Consider the following 22,807-nt stretch of genomic DNA (forward strand, 5'->3'; position numbering starts at 1 on the left):
TCTGGCCGCTCATTCCATATTAGCACCACCCTCTGTGTGGAAAAGTGTTAGTTTCCATATGTATCAAATAACACCCGGTTAATCTTTGTATCATCACCCTCTTTGTATCACCACCTTCATGTTGTACCATTGCCCCTCCAGCATTATCATAGAATCATAGAATCTCTACAGTGCAGAAAGGGGCCATTCGGCCCATCAAGTCTGCATCCACTCTCTGATCGACCTTTCCACCCAAGCCCATTCCACATATTTACTCCATTAATCTCCCTAACCTACACAACTCTGGACACTTAACGAGGAATTTAGCATGGCCAGTCCACCAAATCTGCACATCTTTGGACAGTAGGGGGAAACCAGAGCACTCAGAGGAAACCCACGCAGACACGGAGAGAATGGGCAAATTCCACACAGTCACCCAAGGCTGGAATCGAACCCGGGTTCCTGGCACTGTGAGGCAGCAGTGTTAACCACTGTGCAAGTTGAAGCAATCCTTGCCGTTCCAGCAGAAATGTTGCATCCAGATCCAATTTCCTCCTGTGTATTTGTTCACTCGTGCTAAAATTCATTCAGTATCGCGGGTTGGCCCTGAGCTGAATCTTGCTCCCAGTCTTTTACCAAGATCACCTACCATCATACACTTCCTCGCCTCTACTGACAAAACCCCCTCCACACCTTTATCTCCCCCTGCCTTCTTCTTTCCTAACAGCTCTCCAGAACTCCACCCACTACAAACTCATATGGGATGGCACGGCGGCACAGTGGTTAGCACTGCTGCCTTACAGCGCCAGGGACCCATGTTCGATTCCTGGCTTGGGTCACTGTCTGTGTGGAGTTTGCACGTTCTCCCCAAGTCTGCGAGGGTTTTCTCCAGGTGCTCCGATTTCCTTCCACAGTCCAAAGATGTGCAGGTTAGATAGATTGGCCATGCTAAATTCCGCTTACTGTCAGGGGGACTAGCTAGGGTAAATGCATGGGGTTATGGGATAAGGCCTGGGTAGGATTGTGGTCAGTGCAGACCCGATGGGCCGAATGGCCTCGTTCTGCACTGTATGATACGTTATCCAGACCCCTGCATCCTGAATTCAGTGCTCCACCAAGTTGCATTCACTAATTGCTCCCATATTTGCCAGCCTTCAGTTTGCACACCTTCACTGCATCAGTAATAATGTTCCAATTTAATTCCAAAAAGGTATTCAGAGTTAATTTATCCCAACAACAGTTCCCCATCTCACCTTAAAGAGCAGAAGTACAAAATAACCTGTTCTTATTTGTAGTTCCAAACATAGCGAAATGTCTCAAGAGTTTTACAAAGAGGAAATGGCCGTTGAATAGGAGTTTGAGTGGGGGACAGGGGAAAATAATCCTCAGTAAGAGAAATAAAAACACTGTACCATTCTGCCACCTTAAAATGCTAACTGAAAATGAGACATTCTGTTTCATCTTAAATTAAAAGAGACTGTTTAAAATATAACCATCTTATAAAATCTCACACCCGTAATGTCGGATGGCACAGTGGTTAGCACTGCTGCCTCACAATGCCAGGGACCCGGGTTCAATTCCGTCGTTTGGTAACTGTCTGTGTGGAGTTTACACATTCTCCCCATCTCTGCATGGGTTTCCTCCGGGTACTTCAGTTTCCTCCCATACTCCAAAGATGTCCAGGTTAGGTTGATTGGTCATGCTAAATTGCTCCTTAGTGTCAGGACGATTAGTAGTGTAAATATGTGGGGTTACAGAGATAGAGCCTGGGTGGAATTGTTGTCGGTACAGGCTCGATGGGCCAAATGGTCTCTTTCTGCACTGTAGGGATTCTATGGGATTCTGACATCAGCTATCAAGACATGTCATTCAGAGTTGTTTTGAATGAGATTGGATTCAGAGAGCTGCTACCTCCACTCCATTGAAAGAAGGCGAAAGCAGTCTCTTCTTGAAACCAAAACAAACTTTGCGACATATTGATTCCCAGCAATACTCAGTGGAAGAATATAATTGTGATGTAAACAAAATTCTCATTAAGGAGCTGTGCGGTTCCAGTTTATTGTACTCCAGAGGTACTCTTCAGAACTCATCATCACGATTTAAGCGATTAGTAATAATAATAAAAATATCCGTTGCTTGTCCTTTTAGGAATAACGGAAGCCTAGGAATTATTTTGGCAATATTAGACGAATGGATAGTGTATTTGTGTGGCATTCCCCAGCATGCTGGAATTGGTAACATATTTAAAATAAACGGTTATACCTGTGCACTTAGCATCACCAATGGTAATTAGTACGCTGTGGTAAAGAAGAATGACTTTCATTTGGAATAATGTGTTTTCCTAAATCTCTTTACCTCTCTTTCACACTTTTCTTCTTTAAGACATTCCTTAGAACTAATCTCTTTGACCAAGCCTATGGTCACTTGACCTATCATCCTCTTGTGTGGCTCAATGTTATGTTTTATTTTGCTCCTGTGAAGCACTTTGGGACATTTTATGAAAGAAGCTATAAAAATCTAAGTTGTTGTTTGTTGTTGATCACCTCAGGAACTCCCAAAGTGCTTTGCAGCCAAATAAATACATTTCTAGTGAAGTCACTTCTGTCATGTGAGAAATAGAGTAATCAAAGGGAGGGTGATGGCCTAGTGGTATTATTGCGAGACTGATAATCCAGAAACTCAGCTAAAACTCTGTTTGAATCCTGCCAAGCCAGATAGTGGAATTTGAATTCAATTTTTAAAAAAAATCTGGAATTAAGAGTCGACTGATGACCATGAAACAATTGTCGATTGTCATAAAAACCCATCTGGTTCACTAATGTCCTTTCGGGAAGGAAATCTGCCATCCTTACCTGCTCTGGCCTACATGTGACTCCAGAGCCACAACAATGTGGTTGACTCTCAACTGTCCTCTGAACGAGGGCAACTAGGGATGGGCAATAAATACTGACCAGCCAGCGACGCCATGTCCCACAAATGAATAAAAGAAAGAACACAGCAAGATCCCACAAGCAGTAACATGAAAATGGCCAGATAATCTGTTTTAGTGATGTTGGTTGAGGGATAAATACTGGCCAGGAGACATAGAATCATAGAATCCCTACACTGCAGAAGGAGGCCATTCAACCCAACGAGCTTGCACTAACAACAATCCCACGTACTTACCTTGCTAATTCCTCTGACACTAATGGACAATTTAGCATAGCCAATCAACCTAACTCCCATCTTTGGATTAACTCCCACATCTTTGGACTGTGGGAAGAAACTGGAGCACCCCGAGGAAACCCACGCAGACACAGGGAGAACGTGCAAACTGCACACAGACAGTCACCCGAGGCTGGAATTGAATCCAGGTCCCTGATGCAGTGAGGCAGCAGTGCTAACCACTGTGCGACTGTGCCACCCTTACAGATGAAACAAAATACAGAAACCACAAAAAAATAGCAAAATGATGTAATCAACGCAGTATTTAACCAAGATAGAAATAGAATCATAAGTCATAGAGGTTTACAGCATGGAAACAGGCCCTTTGGCCCAACTTGTCCATGTCGCCTTTTTTTTTAAACCCCTAAGCTAATCCCAATTGCCTGCATTTGGCCCATATCCCTCTATACCCATCGTACCCATGTAACTATCTAAATGCTTTTTAAAAGACAAAATTGTACCTGCCTCTACTACTACCTCTGGCAGCTTGTTCCAGACACTCTCTACCCTCTGTGTGAAAAAATTGCTCCTCTGGACCCTTTTGTATCTCTCCCCTCTCACCTTAAACCTGTGCCCTCTAGTTTTAGATTCTCCACCTTTGGGAAAAGATATTGACTATCTAGCTGATCTGTGCCCCTTATTATTTTATAGACCTCTATAAGATCACCCCTCAGCCTTCTACGCTCCAGAGAAAAAAGTCCCAATCTATTCAGCCTCTCCTTATAATGCAAACCATCAAGTCCCAGTAGCATTGTAGTAAATCTTTATAGTTTAATAATGTCCTTTCTATAATAGGGTGACCAGAACTGTACACGGTATAATAGGGTGACCAGAACTGTACACAGTATTGGAACTGCACACCCTATTGGAATCAGCACTCAAAAGATTAATATACCTTTCTCAGTTGTTCTTGGCCTCCAACTATTAAATTAACTTAATTAGGTTCTCAATGTTGACATTTGTCTCTTTTCTACAGACTGTGTTCCTCCCTTTAATAAGGGGAGGAAAGCTGTCACTTAAACTGCAATTACTTAAAAAAAATGAATGAAATAAGGATAGGAGTTTCCCCATTTGTTCCAGCATATACTGCAGTACATAATTTAAGGCGTTGGCCTTCAACTTGTGTGGTGATTAATCCCATTCCTGATGGTGCTGGAGAATGGGGAAAGGAAATCGTAGAATCCCTACAGAGCAGAAGGGGGCCATTCGGCCCATCGAGCCTGCACCAACAACAATCCCACCCAGGCCCTATCCCCGTAGCCCCATGTATTTACCCTACTACTCCCCCTGATACCCCATGTATTTATCCTGCTACTCCCCCTGACACTAGCAGTCAATTTAATATGGCCAATCATCCTAACCCGCACATCTTTGGAGTGTGGGAGGAAACCGGAGCACCCGGAGAAAACCCACACAGACACGGGAAGAACGTGCAAACTCTGCACAGTCACCCAATTCCAGAGTTGAACCCGGTGCAGTGAGGCAGGAGCACTAACCATTGTGCCATTGTGCTGCAATCCTAGCTCCAACCGCCTCCCTCAGCCAACTGGCTCAGAAGGCTGGAAACATGTGGGACAGAAAGTCTGCTAAGTGCCTGGTGCATGGCCCAACCAGTCATTTCCAACCTAGCTGACACCCTGAAGCTGAACTTGCAGTTTAAGGAGTTCTGCTGAGAGAGAAGCTATAACTCACAACTCTGTTTGAATAAACTTCAACACCTAAAAGGGGAAAACTGAGCCCTCCATCAGTCACAGGGGTTGATCATCATATATGGTCTTCACTCTGCTTTCCACAACTTGCTCTGGTCAATTTTATGTCTATAAATGCTCAAAGGAATTTTTCTTCGAAGCACAGCGAGAAATTTTACACTTGTTTGTATCTTGCATGAGACCACACAGGCCTGTATCTAAAGTATTTTTGTCAGCTAGTGACTGTTCTACTTCATGTCAATTGTACAGCTTGTTCTGTTGTGACACTGAAGATGTTTTCTTCTTCCTTGCAGACTGTGCACACACACAAGCCTCATTTTATTGCATTGCATTGCCAAGAAGTTGGCGGGAAGAACTATGAAGCCTCAATGTCTCATGTTGACAAGTTTGTGAAGTAAGTACAAAGTGTGGTTGACGAACTGAAATGGAAGCTTCTAGTTGTTCTCTTGGGTTACTGTTATTATGAGCTTGAAATCTAAAGGGATCTGAAACTCGCATTAGATTATTGAGGTGTTTCGTCAAGCCATATTGCTTGGAGCCATTTGGCAATCAGCCGGCAGAGGTTAATGTCATTCATTTTCCCAGACTGCATAACACAAAGTGAAAATTAACAGCAAAAAAAAAATCCATTACCCAACTTTAACAGACTTTTATTGTCATCATCGCAGCCTACTTTAGGCACCCTGGTTTAGGCACCCTGGTTTAGGCACCCTGGTTTAGGCACCCTGGTTAAGGCACCCTGGTTAAGGCACCCTGGTTAAGGCACCTGGTTAAGGCACCCTGGTTTAGGCACCCTGGTTTAGGCACCCTGGTTTAGGCACCCTGGTTTAGGCACCCTGGTTTAGGCACCCCGGTTTAGGCACACTGGGGTGGCACCCTGGTTAGCACTACTGCCTCATGACGCCAGGGACCCAGGTTTGATCCCTGGCTTGGGTCACTGTGTGGAGTCTGCACGCCCTCTTGCGTGGGTTTCCTCTGGGTGCTCCAGTTTCCTCCCACAGTCCAAAAGACGTGCAGGTGAGGTGCATTGGCCATGCTAAATTCTCCCTCAGTGTACCTGAACAGGCACTGGAGTGTGGCAACTCGGGGATTTTCACAGTAACTTCATTGCAATGTTAATGTAAGTTAATGTGACACTAATCAATAAACTTTAAAACTGTGCTGTAACATGTGGGTTCATTTTCGGATCAATATGAATAAGGGCTGTGTTAATGATCTCTTTAGTAAGGATTTGCACAACTAAGTGCAACATTAAACCTTTGAACTTCCCCTGGCTACTGATCGACAGTGTAAACTTAAATCTTATTTTGGAGGGGGTTTGATTTAATTTTTAAAATCTAATAATGTCAGGTGTCACTGAGATGCATGTCATCGCAATACATTAGTTAAAATACATTCATATTGTTGTCTTTTAATAAATAGAGGTAACACGGCTGTTGATTTCTAACAACAATTTCCCTAATCCAAATAAAAATATTAATGATTGGAGTTTGCTAACTAAATAAAATAGTTAATATCTAACTGCTTCTCAATTATAGACTTTTAAAAACATCTGGCAAGTATTATTATGCCAAGCCCATTGCGTACAATCAATATTTAAAAGAACAGATTACATTGCGGACAAGAGTAGGTTTCCCTCTGCTGGTACAGAAGGTGTGTATTTGCAAAGTTTGTCAATGTAACTCAATCTTTCCTGGAATGTGTCTCCCCCTGTTGGCACACATCAAGACATGCATGCATTAACCACATTCATTTAAACCTTTACGGGAAACCACTCAAGTCCCTTGAGAAATGGAGGTTCTTATTTCATCCCTCTCTACCCCCACGTTTATTTCTTGGAATTCAAGAAATGCAAAGCCAGAACAGAGTATCTTCAAAAGCCACATTTGCTTCTAACCTGTAGGAAATGACCTGATGAGTTGGAAAGAACTAAAAGATTGTAAATCTTACTCTCGAGTTTCTGACAGTTTTCTCCTTTCCTCAAATTCCACCTTACCTCCTCTGTCAAAAATATTGCTTGTTTGTGGTTAGTATTGCAAGGGCCGTAGATGTGTTCTGAGCATTGGAACGGTGGCAGAGTGGTTAGCACTGCTGCCTCACAGCGCCAAGGACGTGGGTTCAATTTCGGCCTTGGGTGACTGTCTGTGTGGTATTTGCACATTCTCCCACGTGGGTTTCCTGTGGGTGTTCCAGTTTCCTTGCACAATCCATAGATGTACAGGTTAGGTGGGTTGACCATGGTAAGAAAAAATTGCCCCTTGGTGTGTCCCAAGGCTATTCAGCTATGGAAAGCTTAACCCTGATGGGGCTAAGATCCATTTGAGAAAATCAGCTTCGTGCCTCAAGTGACAGCAGTGACAACCCCCACCCCCTCAACCTCCAGCCGCCTATGCATTGTTGCTCCAAGACATTGGTACCAGTGAGTGCAGCCCACACTTGCAAGTCAGTGAGTGAAGGAAACTCAATTTGGTCCTCAGCAGGTCTCTTGCTCCAGCCCCCTTGAAAATGGCAGGACAGCCTTAATCAAGAGTTAAAAACAACGCTGCATGCGCAATCTTATATGGCCTTGTTTATATTAATTGTGGTATTAATGGAACTATCCCTCCATATAAAATGGGAGAATTTCTGCTGCATTGTGACTATCAAACTATGTCAAGTAACCTTGACCAGGCTTGTACGACATAGAAGCTACATCATACCAGCTGAGGTTAACATACTGCTTCTCCACCTAGATTATCAAACAGTTCAGGTTTCAAACTCTTTGTCCTTTATTATAAAATAATCCACATGTAAGATCATTCAAATTATGAAGGTATTCAGTTTAAACACTTTTCAGATCATTTGATCCACTTCATTGCTGTATCCACCTAGCGTAATGGCCAGTTAAAGTGATCAGACCTTTTCCTGTTGTTCCTTGTTTTCCTTAGAAACAGTGAAATTCTAAAGATGCTATTATTGAAGCTTGTAAGATTATGGAGTTAATAAAATTTTCTGTTCACAAACAAATTTCACACCAAGGCTCAAATAGCTAGAAACACAAACAAAAATAATAAAGTTAGGAAAAAAGATGGTGTTAGAATGTAAGCAGCGATAACATTGGATCGGTTGTAATGACCAATGGTAACATGCTGTAAGGGTCAGCTGACCCAGTAAACAATGTAACCAATTACAAAATGATGTGGTAGTCAGCTGACTCAGTATAAATAGGAAGCTGCTGGGGTTTGTGGGAGCTTGGAATGACCCAGGAAGAGGCCTCAAGTGTTGGAGTAATGATGTTTCTTTATTAAACCTTTTTTCTTTGATTTACAAGTTGGATTAAGTTTTGTTTCATTTTATTGCCGATAACTGAAGAGTGCCTTCTGCTGGATCAACAAAAGGGACTCGCACTAAATGTTTCACCCAAAAGTCTGGATGACAGAGATTTGGGGGATTAGTGGGGAAGGTCACTGGGCTGACTGGGTCCCTCCAGACAATTAGATGTGTTTCTGCAGAGATAGAGATCGAGGAGTATGACAATAAAGGAGTTAGCTGGGGTTGATTTCTGGAAGAAGAATGTGCTTGTTGGACTGATTGGGCTTTTCCCGTTTGAAAGATGCCTATGTGCTTAGCTAATTTGGAGTTACATAGAACATAGAACAGTACAGCACAGAACAGGCCCTTCGGCCCACGAGCTTTATCTGAAACCAAGATCAAGCTATCCCACTCCCTATCATCCTGGTGTGCTCCATGTGCCTATCCAATAACCGCTTAAATGTTCCTAAAGTGTCTGACTCCACAATCACTGCAGGCAGTCCATTCCACACCCCAACCACTCTCTGAGTAAAGAACCTACCTCGGACATCCTTCCTATATCTCCCACCATGAACCCTATAGTTATGCCCCCTTGTAATAGCTCCATCCACCCGAGGAAATAGTCTTTGAACGTTCACTCTATCTATTGTTGAATGAGGGAAAGCAATGAGATGATGCCATTTGTGGACAGTCTCAATCCTGTGGTAATCCTGTGTTGCTGATACTTAAGTTCAGCAGAAGTCCCATTGTCGAGATGCATTTGTAAAGATGCGCCCAGAGGAAACCCACATGGACACGGGGAGAACGTGCAAACTCCACATAGACAGTCACCCAGGCTGGAATTGAACCCGGGTTCCTGATATTGTGAGGCAGCAGTGCCAAACCATTTCTTCCACAATTAATGTGCCTTCTCTTCAAGCTCAGGACAGTCCCCAGTGCACCATTGTAACTTTGCTGTATTTTCCATATCAACTATCTAAGTGAGACCTTCAGTTTGTGCAAAAGTTTGGGAAGGTTTGAACTTAAATTATTGCCTGCAAGCTACCTTCCAGCAATAAGGGAATAAAATCTATTCCATTAGATGAGGTTGCATTTGATCCTGAGGATCAGGAGTTGAACATTTTAAACCATTGCATCACTTAACAGTTCAAAGATTTGAAAGTCAGGCTTAAAAACTATTGCCTACGTAAGAAATCAGCTGAGAAATATTTGACTTTTCCTTCCTTTATTACAGAGAATTGCTATCGAGTGATGAAATGAAAGAATATAACCGAGCACGAGTATACTTGGATGAAAATTACAAATCACAAGAACATTTTACGGTAAGAAGGAGCTTGCTTAAGTCAATGTAATACACGAGGCCAAAGATCATGCTCTCATTGTGATTCAAGGATGCTAAACTTTACAAAAAGTTCAGATGTCCGTACGTACAGCAAGACAACTAAAACCTTTGTTTAAGAAGGGTAGCAAGAATAATCCAGGTAATTACAGACCGGTGAACCTTACATCAGTGGTAGGGAAATTATTGGAGAGGATTCTTCAAGACAGGATTTATTCCCACTTGGAAATAAGTGGACTTATTAGTGAGAGGCAATATGGTTTTGTGAAGGGGAGGTCGTGTCTCACGAACTTGATCAAGTTTTTCGAGGAAGTGACGAAGATGATTGATGAGCGTAGGGGGCAGTGGATGTTGTTTACATGGACTTTAGTAAGGCCTTTGACAAGGTCCCTCATGGCAGACTGGTGCAGAAGGTGATGTCACATGGGATCAGAGGTGAGCTGGCAAGGTGGATACAAAACTGGCTCGGTCAAAGAAGACAGAGGGTAGCAGTGGAAGGATGCGTTTCTGAATGGAGGGCTGTGACAAGTGGCGTTCCTCAGGGATCAGTGCTGGAACCTTTGCTGTTTGTAATATATATTAATAATTTGGAGGAAAATGTAACTGGTTTGATTAGTAAGTTTGCAGACGACACAAAGGTTGGTGGATTTGCAGATAGCGATGAGGACCATCAGAGGATACAGCAGGATATAGATCAGTTGGAGACTTGGGTGGAGAGATGGCAGATGGAGTTTAATCTGGACAAATGTGAGGTAATGCATTTTGGAAGGTCTAATACAGATAGGAAATATACAGTAAATGGCAGAACCCTTAAGAGTATTGATAGGCAAAGGGATCTGGGTGTACAGGTACACCGGTCATTGAAAATGGCAATGCAGGTGGAGAAGGTAGTCAAGAAGGCATACGGCATGCTTGCCTTCATTGGCCGGGGCATTGAGTTTAAAAATTGGCAAGTCATGTTGCAGCTTTATCGAACCTTAGTTAGGTCGCACTTGGAATATAGTGTTTAATTCTGGTCGTCACACTACCAGAAGGATGTGGAGGCTTTGGAGAGGGTACAGAAAAGATTTACCAAGATGTTTCCTGGTATGGGGGGCATTAGCTATGAGGAGAGGTTGGAGAAACTTGATTTGTTCTCACTGGAACGATGGAGGTTGAGGGACGACCTGATAGAAGTCGACAAGATTATGAGAGGCATGGACAGAGTGGATAGTCAGAAGTTTTTTCCTCGGGTGGAAGAGTCAATTACTAGGAGGCACAGGTTTAAGGTGCGAGGGGCAAGATTTAAAGGAGATGTACGAGGCAGATTTTTTACAGAGAGTAGTGGGTGCCTGGAACTCATTGCCGTGTAGTAGTAGAAGTGGATACGGTACTGACTTTTAAGAGATGTTTTGACAAATACATGAATAGGATGAAAATAGAGGGATATGGTTCCCGGGAGGGTAGGGGGCTTTAGTTCAGCCGGGCAGCATGGTCGGTGCAGGCTTGGAGGGCCAAAGGGCCTGTTCCTGTGCTGTAATTTTCTTTGTTCTTTGTTCTAAAACATGAAGCTTTTCCTTATTTTAATTTAACTACTAAAAGGATGTACTGCTGAGTTTTTATGAAGCTCTGGTCAAACCACATTTGGAATATTGTGAGCAAATTTGGATCTTGTATCCAAGGAAGGATGTGCTGGCCTTGGAGAGGGTCCAGAGGAGGTTCACTAGAATGACCCGGGAATGAAAGGCTTGACGTATGAGGAGCGTTTGAGGACTATGGGTCTGTACTCGATGGAGTTTAGAAGGATGAGGGGGGAATCTCATTGAAACCTGCAGAATACTGAAAGGCCTGGACAGAGTGGACGTGGAGAAGATGTTTCCATTAGTAGGAGAGACTAGGATCTGAAGGCACAGCCTCAGAGTGAAGGGACGTCCCTTTAGAACCGAGATGAGGAGGAATTCCTTCAGCCAGAGGGTGATTAATCTGTGAAATTTATTGCCATAGAAGGCTGTGGAGATCAGGTCATTGAGTATATTTAAGACAGAGAAAGATAGGTTCTTGATTGGTAAAGGGATCAAAGGTTACTGGGAAAAAGCAGGAGAATCGGGTTGAAAAATTTATCAGCTATGAGCGAATGGTGGAGCAGACTCAATGGGCCAAATGGCCTAATTCTGCTCCAATATCTTAAGGTCTTGTGGAAAACCAATGGTCTTGGGGGCAGGGTTAAGGATTATTCTATCCCTGCTCCAGCAAGATCAGGATAAATTTGAACTTCCAACTCCAATTACGGAGGGGTCTGATAAACAGCTTGAAGTTTCACTGATATTCGAGGTTCACAGAAGCGCAGTCATCTTTTCTCAGTTACTAAACTTGTTGGGATACTGAGTGTTTTGTTGAAAATTGTTTTGCGCTTGCTAAAAATAGATTTACAAAGAATGTCTCTCTAAAATCCAGCACAGCTGCTGAGTTAAATGCTTTCTGCCCGAAGATCCACACACAAATAGAAAACCAATCTGAACAATAAGACTGTCTGTCTGCAATGACCATTGAATCACGGTTAAAATAATACAATAACAATTCAGGCACATTGAGACATCACCCATCAGTAGAGTGACTTCTATATGACACTTTGCTGCAGATGCTGAGACAGATGTGTAAACTTGGAGTCCTGCAGAAGCCAGTGTGGAACTGCTCCCAGTGTGCGTGATAACTTTTGGGAGGCCGTGACCATATCCCTTGTTCATTTTATTCCTGGCTGTAACTTATTACAAAACCCACAGCATCAGTCGCTGTTCAGGTGAGGAAGCAATTCTGAAATAAACAAACGTGGCTATAAAAATGTTCAGGAACGTAGGCTTCGAAATTCAATGACTCTTTACAGGTAAACTTGGGCTCCAAAGCGCTCCGTATGGTGGGTGATGTGCAGGCATGTTTTGAACAAGAGGGGCCCTGTCAACCATATTGGTGTAGGCATCAACGTGGGTACAGGCCAAAGCATCCTTTACAAACAGCAGGCCTTCTGTATGTATGGATCATGGGCCTAATGAGTCTGTTAGTGCCACTGTTACGAAATCGGTTTGGCCTGAAAGTATCCGGCAAAAATCTGTATACAGTGTTCCCCTCCCAATTGCTACCTGGACATTGTGATTGATGTATTGGCATTTGTCGGATTGAATGTTCATAAAAATGCAGAAAATTAAGTAACTCGGTGAATAATTGAGCAAATAATCTCGGGCAATAAATGCTCGCACTAATTCTTCAGACACACACCCCTGCCCCCACCGAGACTTTCCGGGATTTCCCGTGGCAGATGTGCCGATCCATTTAAATCCTCATTGACCTCAGCAGGACTGGAAGATCCCGCCAGCGGGTGGAGCTGGAAAATTTCCCCCCTCCCCACCCCCTTGTCTGTGCTAATTTTCGAGGAATGACATTTACTTTACAAACCGAACTGCATAATATTACCAGACTCTTACACTAGGTGGCATCCAACGGCAGCAATCTCTTTGGAGCAGCAATATGTCAGCTGCAATTCAGGCCGTGAATGAAGCAGGAAGTTCATTCAGATGGATTAGGAAATGAGACAGTTAATCGCAGCAGACATCAAAATGCGCCATTTCTTGCATTCAGTCAGGATGTATGTATACAAATCATCGCACAGTTTAGGAAAAATCCACTGTACCACATGGAGTTTGTCGATAGTTAGGCTTGCTGTCCAGTAACTTGAACAAGTTACATTCCATTTTTATTACATGAGACTGTTTATATCACCAAAATATTTAATTGTCAATTTTTTATAGTGGCATGGCTGGTCTGAGGGCTGAACCTCAACTCAGTAACGTGTTTGTTAGAGGGTGTGGGAGCTGGGTCACTCAGTGGGTCGATCTTTGGGCCTTCAGCTTCAGGCCCAAGTTTGAATCCAGCCCAAACTACTGTTGTCTGATGACACATGAAATGAGTTTATGCCAGGTCCTAGTGAACATATGTGAAAATAATCCACGTTCATGGCCAAATTGGCAGTGTTACTCAGGGATGTGGGACACCCACTGGAGACTGTAACTGCAGTGCTCCATCAGACCTGTCGAGGCAGCAGAAACGCATCTTTGATGCAGCACTCAATCACACTCCGGGTGGCACTGTGAGCTCGTTGTAACGGGACTCTGCTCCAGTCTCAGGACTCTGCCCTGGCGTCAACAGCCAAGATGCCAGCAGGTATCCCTTGTCCCCAGTGAGCCACTCCTGCAGCCTGGGGTGACCCCCGAATATAACAGGGATTTGAGACTGCCCAAGGATGGAGGTATCACGCATGCTTCCTGGAAAGCATGCGCACATATGCGTGATCTTCACCTGGTGGTCACGCACCAGCTGCACATAAAGGGAGTGGAACCCCTTCCTGTTAATATGCAAGACTCCCTGATGCCATGGGGCATGAATAGCCACAGTGTTGTAGATGGCCTCTGCACCTGTGCCAGATCAGCAATGGAAACAATCCTGCAGCCCTCTCATCCTGATGGGCCTGGTCCAGGTCGAAGTTGATGTAGTCTGTGGACCTGGCATAGAGTGCGTACATAATGTCATGGATTCATTTGTGTGCAGATGACTGTGAGATTCCACAAAGGTCACCTGCTGAGCCCTGAAACAATCCCGTGCTATAGGAATTAAGGGCTGCCATTATCAAAATGACCACAGGGAGTCGGTGCCCTCCTCCTCGAGGTGGCACACTGCCTCCCTTGTGAGGCAGAGTCTGCAGCAGCACATGTTGTCTGACAGCTCCATGAAGGACATCCGGGTCCCGTACACCACGTCTTCGCCTTCAAGCCACCAGTTTGGCCTGAACTGTAGCTGATCCATGAGCCTGACTTGCGGTCTCTTGGCACTGGGTTCTCCCTCGGTGCAGCCTCCCATAGCTGCTGGAGTCGGTGCTCCTTCAGCGCAGTTATTAGTAGAATCGCCAGCAGCTCTGTCTCTATCCCAAGATCTCTTGGAACTCTGCGAGGGATGAGAGACAGAGAGAGACAGCCAGGTTGGTGTTCCAGCCCGTCACCTTCAGACCCTCACAACACCTCTTGTCCTCCTGGTCCTGGAAGCTGCCATTCCAACACCTTGTCCAATGGCCAGTGCACTCACTCGCATGTCTGTTGCTCTTCCAACTTGACCAAATGACTGACCCCGGTCACTGCCCTCACCCCTTCAGAGTCACCTGTTCCCTCCCTTAATATCTGCATCTCAGGGAGTTCTTACGGGCTATTTCAATTGTCACCCATTTTTCATGTGCAGGGCCAACTGGACACCTATGTAAACATTGAGGACAGTAAGAAGTTTAACAACACCAGGTTAAAGTCCAACAGGTTTATTTGGTAGCAAAAGCCACACAAGCTTTCGGAGCTGCAAGCCCCTTCTTCAGGTGAGTGCCTGAAGTGCCTTTTGTAGTTCCACTCACCTGAAGAAGGGGCTTGCAGCTCCGAAAGCTTGTGTGGCTTTTGCTACCAAATAAACCTGTTGGACTTTAACCTGGTGTTGTTAAACTTCTTACTGTGTTTACCCCAGTCCAACGCCGGCATCTCCACATCATAACATTGAGGACGTCAGATAAATTGGATCCTCTTTGGCAGGCGCTGGGCTCCAGCTATTATGCTTACACATTTCCTTTCGATCCCCTGCACCCACTCTTTAATCCTTGAAATATGAGTTTTCACCCCTCTCCTTGATTTTGACAATGCGGCCACTGACATTGTTGAGGTTTAACTTACAATGGTGAATTAGTTTGATGAGCATACTCTCAGGAATGTTAGAGGGCACTGTTACTTGGCCTTGTGACATCACGCTGGTGGGTGAGAAGATTCAATGAGATCTGAAAATTTCATTTTGACCTCATTAATGATTTTGATTTGATTTGATTTATTGTCACATGTATTAACATACAGTGAAAAGTATTGTTTCTTGCACACTATACAGACAAAACATACCGGTCATAGAGAAGGAAACAAGAGAGCGCAGAATGTAGTGTTAGTCATAACTAGGGTGAAGAGAAAGATCAACTTAATGCGAGGTAAGTCCATTCAAAATTCTGACAGCAGCAGGGAAGAAGCTGTTCTTGAGTCAGTTGGTACGTGACCTCAGACTTTTGTATCTTTTTCCCGTCGGAAGAAGGTGGAAGAGAGAATGTCCAGGGTGCATGGGGTCCTTAATTATGCTGGCTGCTTTGCCAAGGCAGCGTGAAGTGTAGACAGAGTCAATGGATGGGAGGCTGGTTTGCGAGATGGACTGGGCTACAGTCGCGACCTTTTGTAGTTCTTTGCGGTCTTGGGCAGAGCAGGAGCCAGACCAAGCTGTGATACAACCAGAAAGAATGCTTTCTATGGTGCATCTGTAAAAGTTGGTGAGAGTCGTAGCTGACATGCCAAATTTCCTTAGTCTTCTGAGAAAGTAGAGATGTTGGTTGTCTTAACTATAGTGTCGTTATGAGGGGGGGAGGGGGGGGGGTGGGGGAGGAGAGACCATGATATTGAAATGCATTCAGATTCATTCAAATTGGGCTATGGCCCTTCCTAGGCATTAACCTGATCATGTCATCGGGGAGGGCCTGGGAAGTTCACATTCCAAATTGTGGCTATGCGCCTGCGGCTAAGCAACCTGTAAAAGCGCGCCCATGTTGTTGCGGAGTCAGCTTGTTGGAGCAATGCTGTGCTTTTATTAATCTGCATGTGCTTGATGCAAAGACTGGGCCCTCTAGCCCTAACACCTCTCATCTTGATGAGCACACACGTTAATATAACTCTATGGATGGCATTCTTACTGTAATACAATAATAACATGGCTTTCTGACTGTAATACAATAACATAGCTTTCTTACTGTAATACAACAATAACATGCTTTTACAGCACCTTTAATGTAATGTAACGTCCCAAAGAGCATTAGCAAACAAATTTGTAACTGAACCACATAAGGCAATATTGGAACAGATGACCAAAAATTTGTTCAAAGATAAAGATTTTAATACCCTGTGTTCAAAACTGGGAAGCAAGATTGGGAGTAGTTTTCATCCTTCCTTATGTTACATTTATTTGGTCTTCCTCCGTTTATTTAATGTTATCTGCTCTAAACCTCAACTCTTTACTCTGAATTGTCCTGGGATCTTTGATTGGTAGGTCCTGTAATATACTTCATCTGCTGTCACTTTAAGTGGGATCTTCATGTTAATTTGTAGCTTGTGTTTCCGTGAACAATACCTCCTCCCTCAGTAATTTATAGGTTTCTTTAGATTTTACTTCATTTCAAAATCTTGTAGTTGGAAAATGAAGGTTGCAACAACTGTCCATTTGCACTCCGATTATCTCTCCAATTCCCACCTCATTTTCCCCCAGTCCCCCCGCCTTACGACCTCCCACCAGCAACAACCCCCCGAATTTCCTAATCCCGGCTAAATGTCCACATCCCAAAATAAACTCTAATGCACCGTCATCTCATTAAAATAAAAGAAATGTAAAAGAGCAGCGTGTTTCGAAAGGATTGTGGAGCAAATTACGAATTAACTGCAGGAAGCTGTTAGATTGAGCTGTTAAAAGATCGTTTGTTAAACATGATCTGTTATAAAAATAACTGCAAATTGTTTGCTGATAGTAACTAATGAATTTATTAGTATTTGCTAGTTGTGTCATCATGCGGTATTGATTAGACTATCGTGCTCAGCCTGTGGAGTTTTACACAAACCTCTTATTTATCTGACATTTCAATAAGGGTCAACAACAAATAGCGGCAATAAAAATATCTGAACTGCCCGTGGGTGAGGAGTGATGATTGGAAAGATCTCAATAATCTCAAATGCACTCCTTGTTGAAGTTAGTCAGAACATAATTGTTGTTGTCTGGAAACTGTCGAAAATCCACTGGCGTTTTGAGTTGAAGGGGCAGTCCAGCTTATTTCAAATCAGTAAATGTACACCCTAAACCCGTGTATTGTGGAATCAAGCCAATCAACCACTAGGAGGAATACACCACTGACAAAAAAGCAAAGGGTTATGTTCAAACTAATCCCTCTCCTTCTCACCCCCCCCCCCCCGCAACCCCCTCACCCGCCATTAATCGATACCAAGTAATTTGAAGACAGTCATCAAATTGAATCAGTAAGGCAAGCAATCCCGTGACGCGCTTACTCCCAAAAGGCATCTAGTGAACCATGGAACTGGTAAACGTAACAATCTCCCGATGTCTTTTATTTGAATGAAGCTTTCGTTTGGTGAAATTCAGCATGTAACACTGAAAGCAGGAACGAGGGGCTATTTTTTTCCCTTTACCTGTAGCTCAGTATTGGCTGGGTCACCCTTTTCAGAAAGACCCTGGACAGGATATGTTACCATGAATGCCACGAGGAAAGTGTAGCCTTGGGTAATCGATCACCAGACAATATTCCTCTAGCAGAATTTGAATACTTTGAGGCATTTGGGTTTTATAGCAGGAAGAAAGGATATGAATCATTGTAAATTGCTCCAGATGGTTGTGAAACAAATGCTGGTTGATATTAATGCCCCACACCTGAAATACATTTGAGCAAAATATTTCTCTGCCATCCGGAATTTTTGATATTAATAGAAATAGTCTCATGTTGTTGAGTAAAAATAGAGAGTGATTCTACCCAAAGTATGTGTATAGGTGTGAAACAGGCACTAAGAAATTATATTGCACCAGCTGGTGTTTCAAGTCTCTAAATGTCTTTGGGTTATCAATATCTTAACAAATTACCACATTCAAAAATATGATTGTAGGAGAAAAGTATGGATCAAAAAGCCACCTTTAAATAGACCAAACAATCCAAAGGATATCAAAATACACTAGCCCCAAAATCCATGGTAGTGAGGGGTCAGGATTATAATGGCAGCTCAACAAATGGATCAGGACTTCATTTAGAATGCCACATTCCCCAGCAGAAAATTACCAGGGGATTTTCAGTAATTTCATTGTAGTGTTGATGTAAGCCTACTTGTGACACTAATAAATAAACTAAACTAAAACTACTACACTGAGGTGTCCTTGCCTCGACAGAGCAGGAGGTCCTCTGCTTTCTGCTGTCAAGAAAATGATGTGCACCGCACTTCCAGCATGACCCACACTGCGCCCATGCTGCAAAAAGCACTTGTGCAGGCAGCTGTGTATGTCCTGCAACCTTCAGAGAGGTCAAATAGTGGCATCAGTCAATTATTTGACCAATCAGGTTCAGTGCATGCCTCTGCTAATCACTCGCAGTCAAATATGTGTTGTTACATGAGTTGCACTACTGCTATTTAAAGGATCAACCATCCAGGTACAGTGAGGTGCTTTTGACTGAACCATTGCCAAGTTTGTGGAAGTCCTGTGGTGAAATTTTGGGAGTCCGTTGGTGAACTGGTGCATTCATTCAGGGAAGACAGAGGATTGGGTCCCCTGTACATACCAAATCAGCAATGGGTGTTGGAATTGTGGTTGCAATGCTTCTGGGTCTGCAACGCGACAGAGAAATGGAGCAAGGCCTCATGGAGGGAATGCCTTAACAGTAGCCACACTGTATGGCAACATGTACAGGAATAAATAAAGGGGGCTTGTGAAAAAGGTACAGCGATAATCATGGGTGATTTTAATCTGCCATGTAGATTGGCCAAATCAGATTGGCAAAGGAAGCCTGGTTAATGAGTTCATCGTACTTCTGGTATCATTTCTTAGAACAGCACATTCTCGAGCTAATCCAAGGACAGGCCGTACTAGATCTGGTAATATGCAGTAAGACAGTGTTAATAGTACATTCATTATATTGTGAAGATACACCGGTGAGAGCATTGTTTAATTAAGTACTTTGATCATATGTAAATAAGGGACACCTGAGACCCTGGAGAGAGGGAAGGGGTAGCACAGTGGTTAGTGCTGCGGCCTCACAGTGCCAGGGACCCGGGTTCCACTTCGGCCTGGTCTGTGTGGAGTTTGCAAGTTCTCCCCATTTCTGCCTGGGTTTCCTCCAGGTGCTCCAGTTTCCTCCCACAGTCCAAAGATGTGCAGGTTAGGTGAGTTGGCGATAAAAAAATGCCCCTTAGTGTTGGGGGATTAGTAGGGTAAATACGTGGTGTTACGGGGACAGAGCATGGGTAGAATTGTGGTTGGTGCAGGCTTGATGGGCCGAATGGCTGGCTTCTGCACTGTAGGGATTCTATGATATGAGACTTTACAAAGTCAATACACTCTCTGAGTAAAGAATAGCCTCTGTTTCTTGGTTTTGATTTCGCCAACTGGCTTGGATTCTGTTGACAGACAGGATTAATCAATGATCTTGTGGTGATGGAGTCCCGAGGCAGCAGTGATCATTATATGATTGAATTTCACATTCAGCTTGAGGGAGCGAAGAGTGGATCTAAGACTGGTGTTTTAAACCTAAATAGGGGCAATTATGAGGGCATGAAGACAGAGCTAGCTAAAGTGAACTGGGAAATAGGTTAAGGGTTGATTAAGTAGAGATGTAGGCTAGAATTTTCCATCTGTTCACTTTGGCGGGGTTCTCTGGTCCCGCTACAGTGAATGGAGATTTGGCCGAACACCAAATTCTCCATCCTCGCTTGTGGCACGGTGTGAACAGCCGGAAAATTCCAGCCGCAGTGGCAGACATTTGAGGAGCTATTTTGGAATTATCAGCACAGATACATTCCAGTGAGAAAGGAAGACTTTATGGGAAGGATGCATCATTCATGGCTAACTAAGGAAGTTAAAGATAGTATCAAATTGAAAGAAAAGCACAATTACTTAAAGACAAGGTGCATGTTATGAGACAGAATATGAAAAAAGAAACAAATAACTAAAAGATACTAAAAATAGAAGAATTAGGATACAAGAGAAAGCAAGCTGGAAATATAAAAACAGTTGGTAAGAATTTCTACAGAAATTTGAAAAGGAAAAGAGTAGGCAAAGTGAGTATTGGGGCATTAAGAATGGAAAACAAGGAAAATAGCAAATGAATTGAATAGATATTTTGTCTTTCTTCCTTGTAGAAATAATTGTGAATCCCAGAAATAATTGCAAATCAGGAGGTGAAAGGGAGGGAGAAACTAAAAGCAATTACAAACACCTGGAAAAGGGTACTGAAAAAATATTTGAACTAATGGCTAAGATAGCTGCATGTCCTTATGAATTCCATCCAAGGGCCTGAAAGGAAGCAACTGCTGGGATAGTAGACAGCATTGGTTTTAACTTTCCAAAAGCCCCTCGAGTCTGGAAAGGTCCCACTGAATTGGAAAATAGCAAATGTGACTCCTCTATTCAAGCATGGAAGGAGCCAGAAAGCAGGAAACTACTGCCAGTTAGCTTAAACATCTGTCATAGGGAAAATAATTGGCCAAGCTTCATTATGTATTCTTGGTTGAGAGCTCTGAGTGTTATTGGAATACTAGAACAGCTGCTCCCCAAAGAAAATATTGTCTCATTGACATCCCATGTTCTCCTCTATCAGTGGTCCTTTTCACAATGTTTGTTTACACAAATTAAGTGGTTTCAGTAGTTTATTGTTTGTAGTTTTGAGACTTCATAGGGTCTGGTTGATACTTTTATTAGCTTATCCTTCAAACTTTTTTCAATGAATGATTTTTCTCAAGCCACCCATGTGTTTTTCTTGCACATTCTACTTAACACTGTAGGGTTCATTGGCTTTTGAACCGTACAGATGGCCACTGGGGATAAAAGTGCCATAGCTTAGCATAGGAGTCATGATGAGCCGTGGGGGTGGGTAGATTGGGAGGGGGGGGGGGGGCAGGCATAGCTGGGCGGAATGGAAGAGCTTGGCATAGAGGCATAAGGGAACATAGGGTGGGGAGAGGGGCAGAAGGGAATGGAACGTAGGGATGAGTAGAGGAGCATGGGGTTGTAGGGGATGGGTGAAGTGCAGAATCTGGTATAGGTGGTAAGAGGGAACATAGGAGTGGGTAGAGGGGCATGGGGGTCATGAAGGGTTGTAGGAGATGGGTGTGAAGGCAGAACTTGGCATAGGAGGTTGAGAGTGAACATTTGAACTGAACTTTTGAAAGGTTCCTTTGTGTAGAGTAGGGTTTACAACGTCTCTACAGGGCTGTGTACCACGGTTCTTTAAAACCCTGGCTTGACTCCATGAGAATTGCAGTGGGCGTTAGGAAATGCCTATGTGCACAATGGAGCTAGCAGATTGAGCTTTTGGTAGGAACCATGTTGCCTCCTTTAAAAACACTCCAAAAATTGCAGTCTGGGAGAGGGGTCAGGAATCCCAGAATCGGGACCTGCCAGTCATTTTTAAAGGGCTCCTGAGTCAACCCGATTCGGTGAAAATCCAGGCCATAGACTCTGCGGCTCGTATCAATTGTTGCTTATCAAGCCAACATCCAATCATCCACAAATGCTCCGCCCTAACCTAGACACATAGGCAACCAACAATGACATGCTCAGACACACAAGGGGGGCCATAGGAATAAAATACATGCACATGCAGAAACAGTACAATGTAATAGAATGGATTTATTGTTCATACGTTTTGTAGTCTTTCATTTTCTCAGTGTGTGGAGAAGAAATGGTCATTATCTGACAGAGAACAAGAAAGTGGCTGATTCTTGCCACTAGGGTAGATTCTCAACTTACCAACCATGGCTTTGGTGGAATGAAAATTGGGTGGTTTCTGTAACAGGAGACCATTTTGTATTGACTATATTTTGCACAGGTGGCAAGTTGAAAAGCTGCCTTATTGTGTGTGGGTAATGGAGATCATTGTGGTATATTGGTTGGTTGACTGTCTACCTTCAGGACACTGTCAAATGTGCGCTATGCTTAGTTACAAAACATCCATGGTGAAGCCAAGCCTCCTCCTCAGTGCCCCGATAGCTAACTTTACTGAAGTATACAGCAAGGTAGTATCTACTATAACTCTTGACCATCTATGTCCTCTGCATTCCTGTGTTGCCCTCTCTTCTGCTTTGGCAAGAATATTCCAGCTAATAGCCACTGTCCTCTTGTTCTCCAGTGGTAAACCCTCACTTACTTCTTTCACTGCCGTGGTGACACTTAGAAATTTTCTCAAATTTCTGTGGACCAAACAGGCAAATATCCCTGCTTTCAGGGGATTTGGGTGTTTGGAGGGCAATGAAGAGTAGAAGAAATGGAACTTCAAAGCTGTTTTATAATTAATATAATCTTTCCTGTGCCCCAAGTATACCTGAATTGCATTAATCCACTTTTCATTTTAGATTTTAGCCATATAACTAATGCCTAACACCTATTTCAACAACCCCCTGCCGTGTAAAAGAGGCCTGCAATTGGAAGAATAGCATTGGGCCTG

The 22,807-nt window shown here is 43.5% G+C and overlaps 1 protein-coding gene across 4 annotated transcripts in view; it reads left to right on the forward strand.

Annotated features, from left to right (window-relative positions):
- Nucleotides 1-22,807, forward strand: part of inpp5a (inositol polyphosphate-5-phosphatase A) — a 534,961-nt gene that overhangs the window by 251,111 nt on the left and 261,043 nt on the right. For all 4 annotated transcript variants that reach the window (XM_078223475.1, XM_078223474.1, XM_078223473.1 and 1 more), the window contains exons 3-4: nt 5,186-5,286; nt 9,418-9,505. In XM_078223475.1, the coding sequence (XP_078079601.1) occupies nt 5,186-5,286; nt 9,418-9,505 (189 nt within the window). The remainder of the gene's footprint in view (nt 1-5,185; nt 5,287-9,417; nt 9,506-22,807) is intronic.

The sequence above is a fragment of the Mustelus asterias genome, chromosome 11 (genome assembly GCF_964213995.1).
Source record: "Mustelus asterias chromosome 11, sMusAst1.hap1.1, whole genome shotgun sequence".
NCBI lineage: Eukaryota > Metazoa > Chordata > Chondrichthyes > Carcharhiniformes > Triakidae > Mustelus > Mustelus asterias.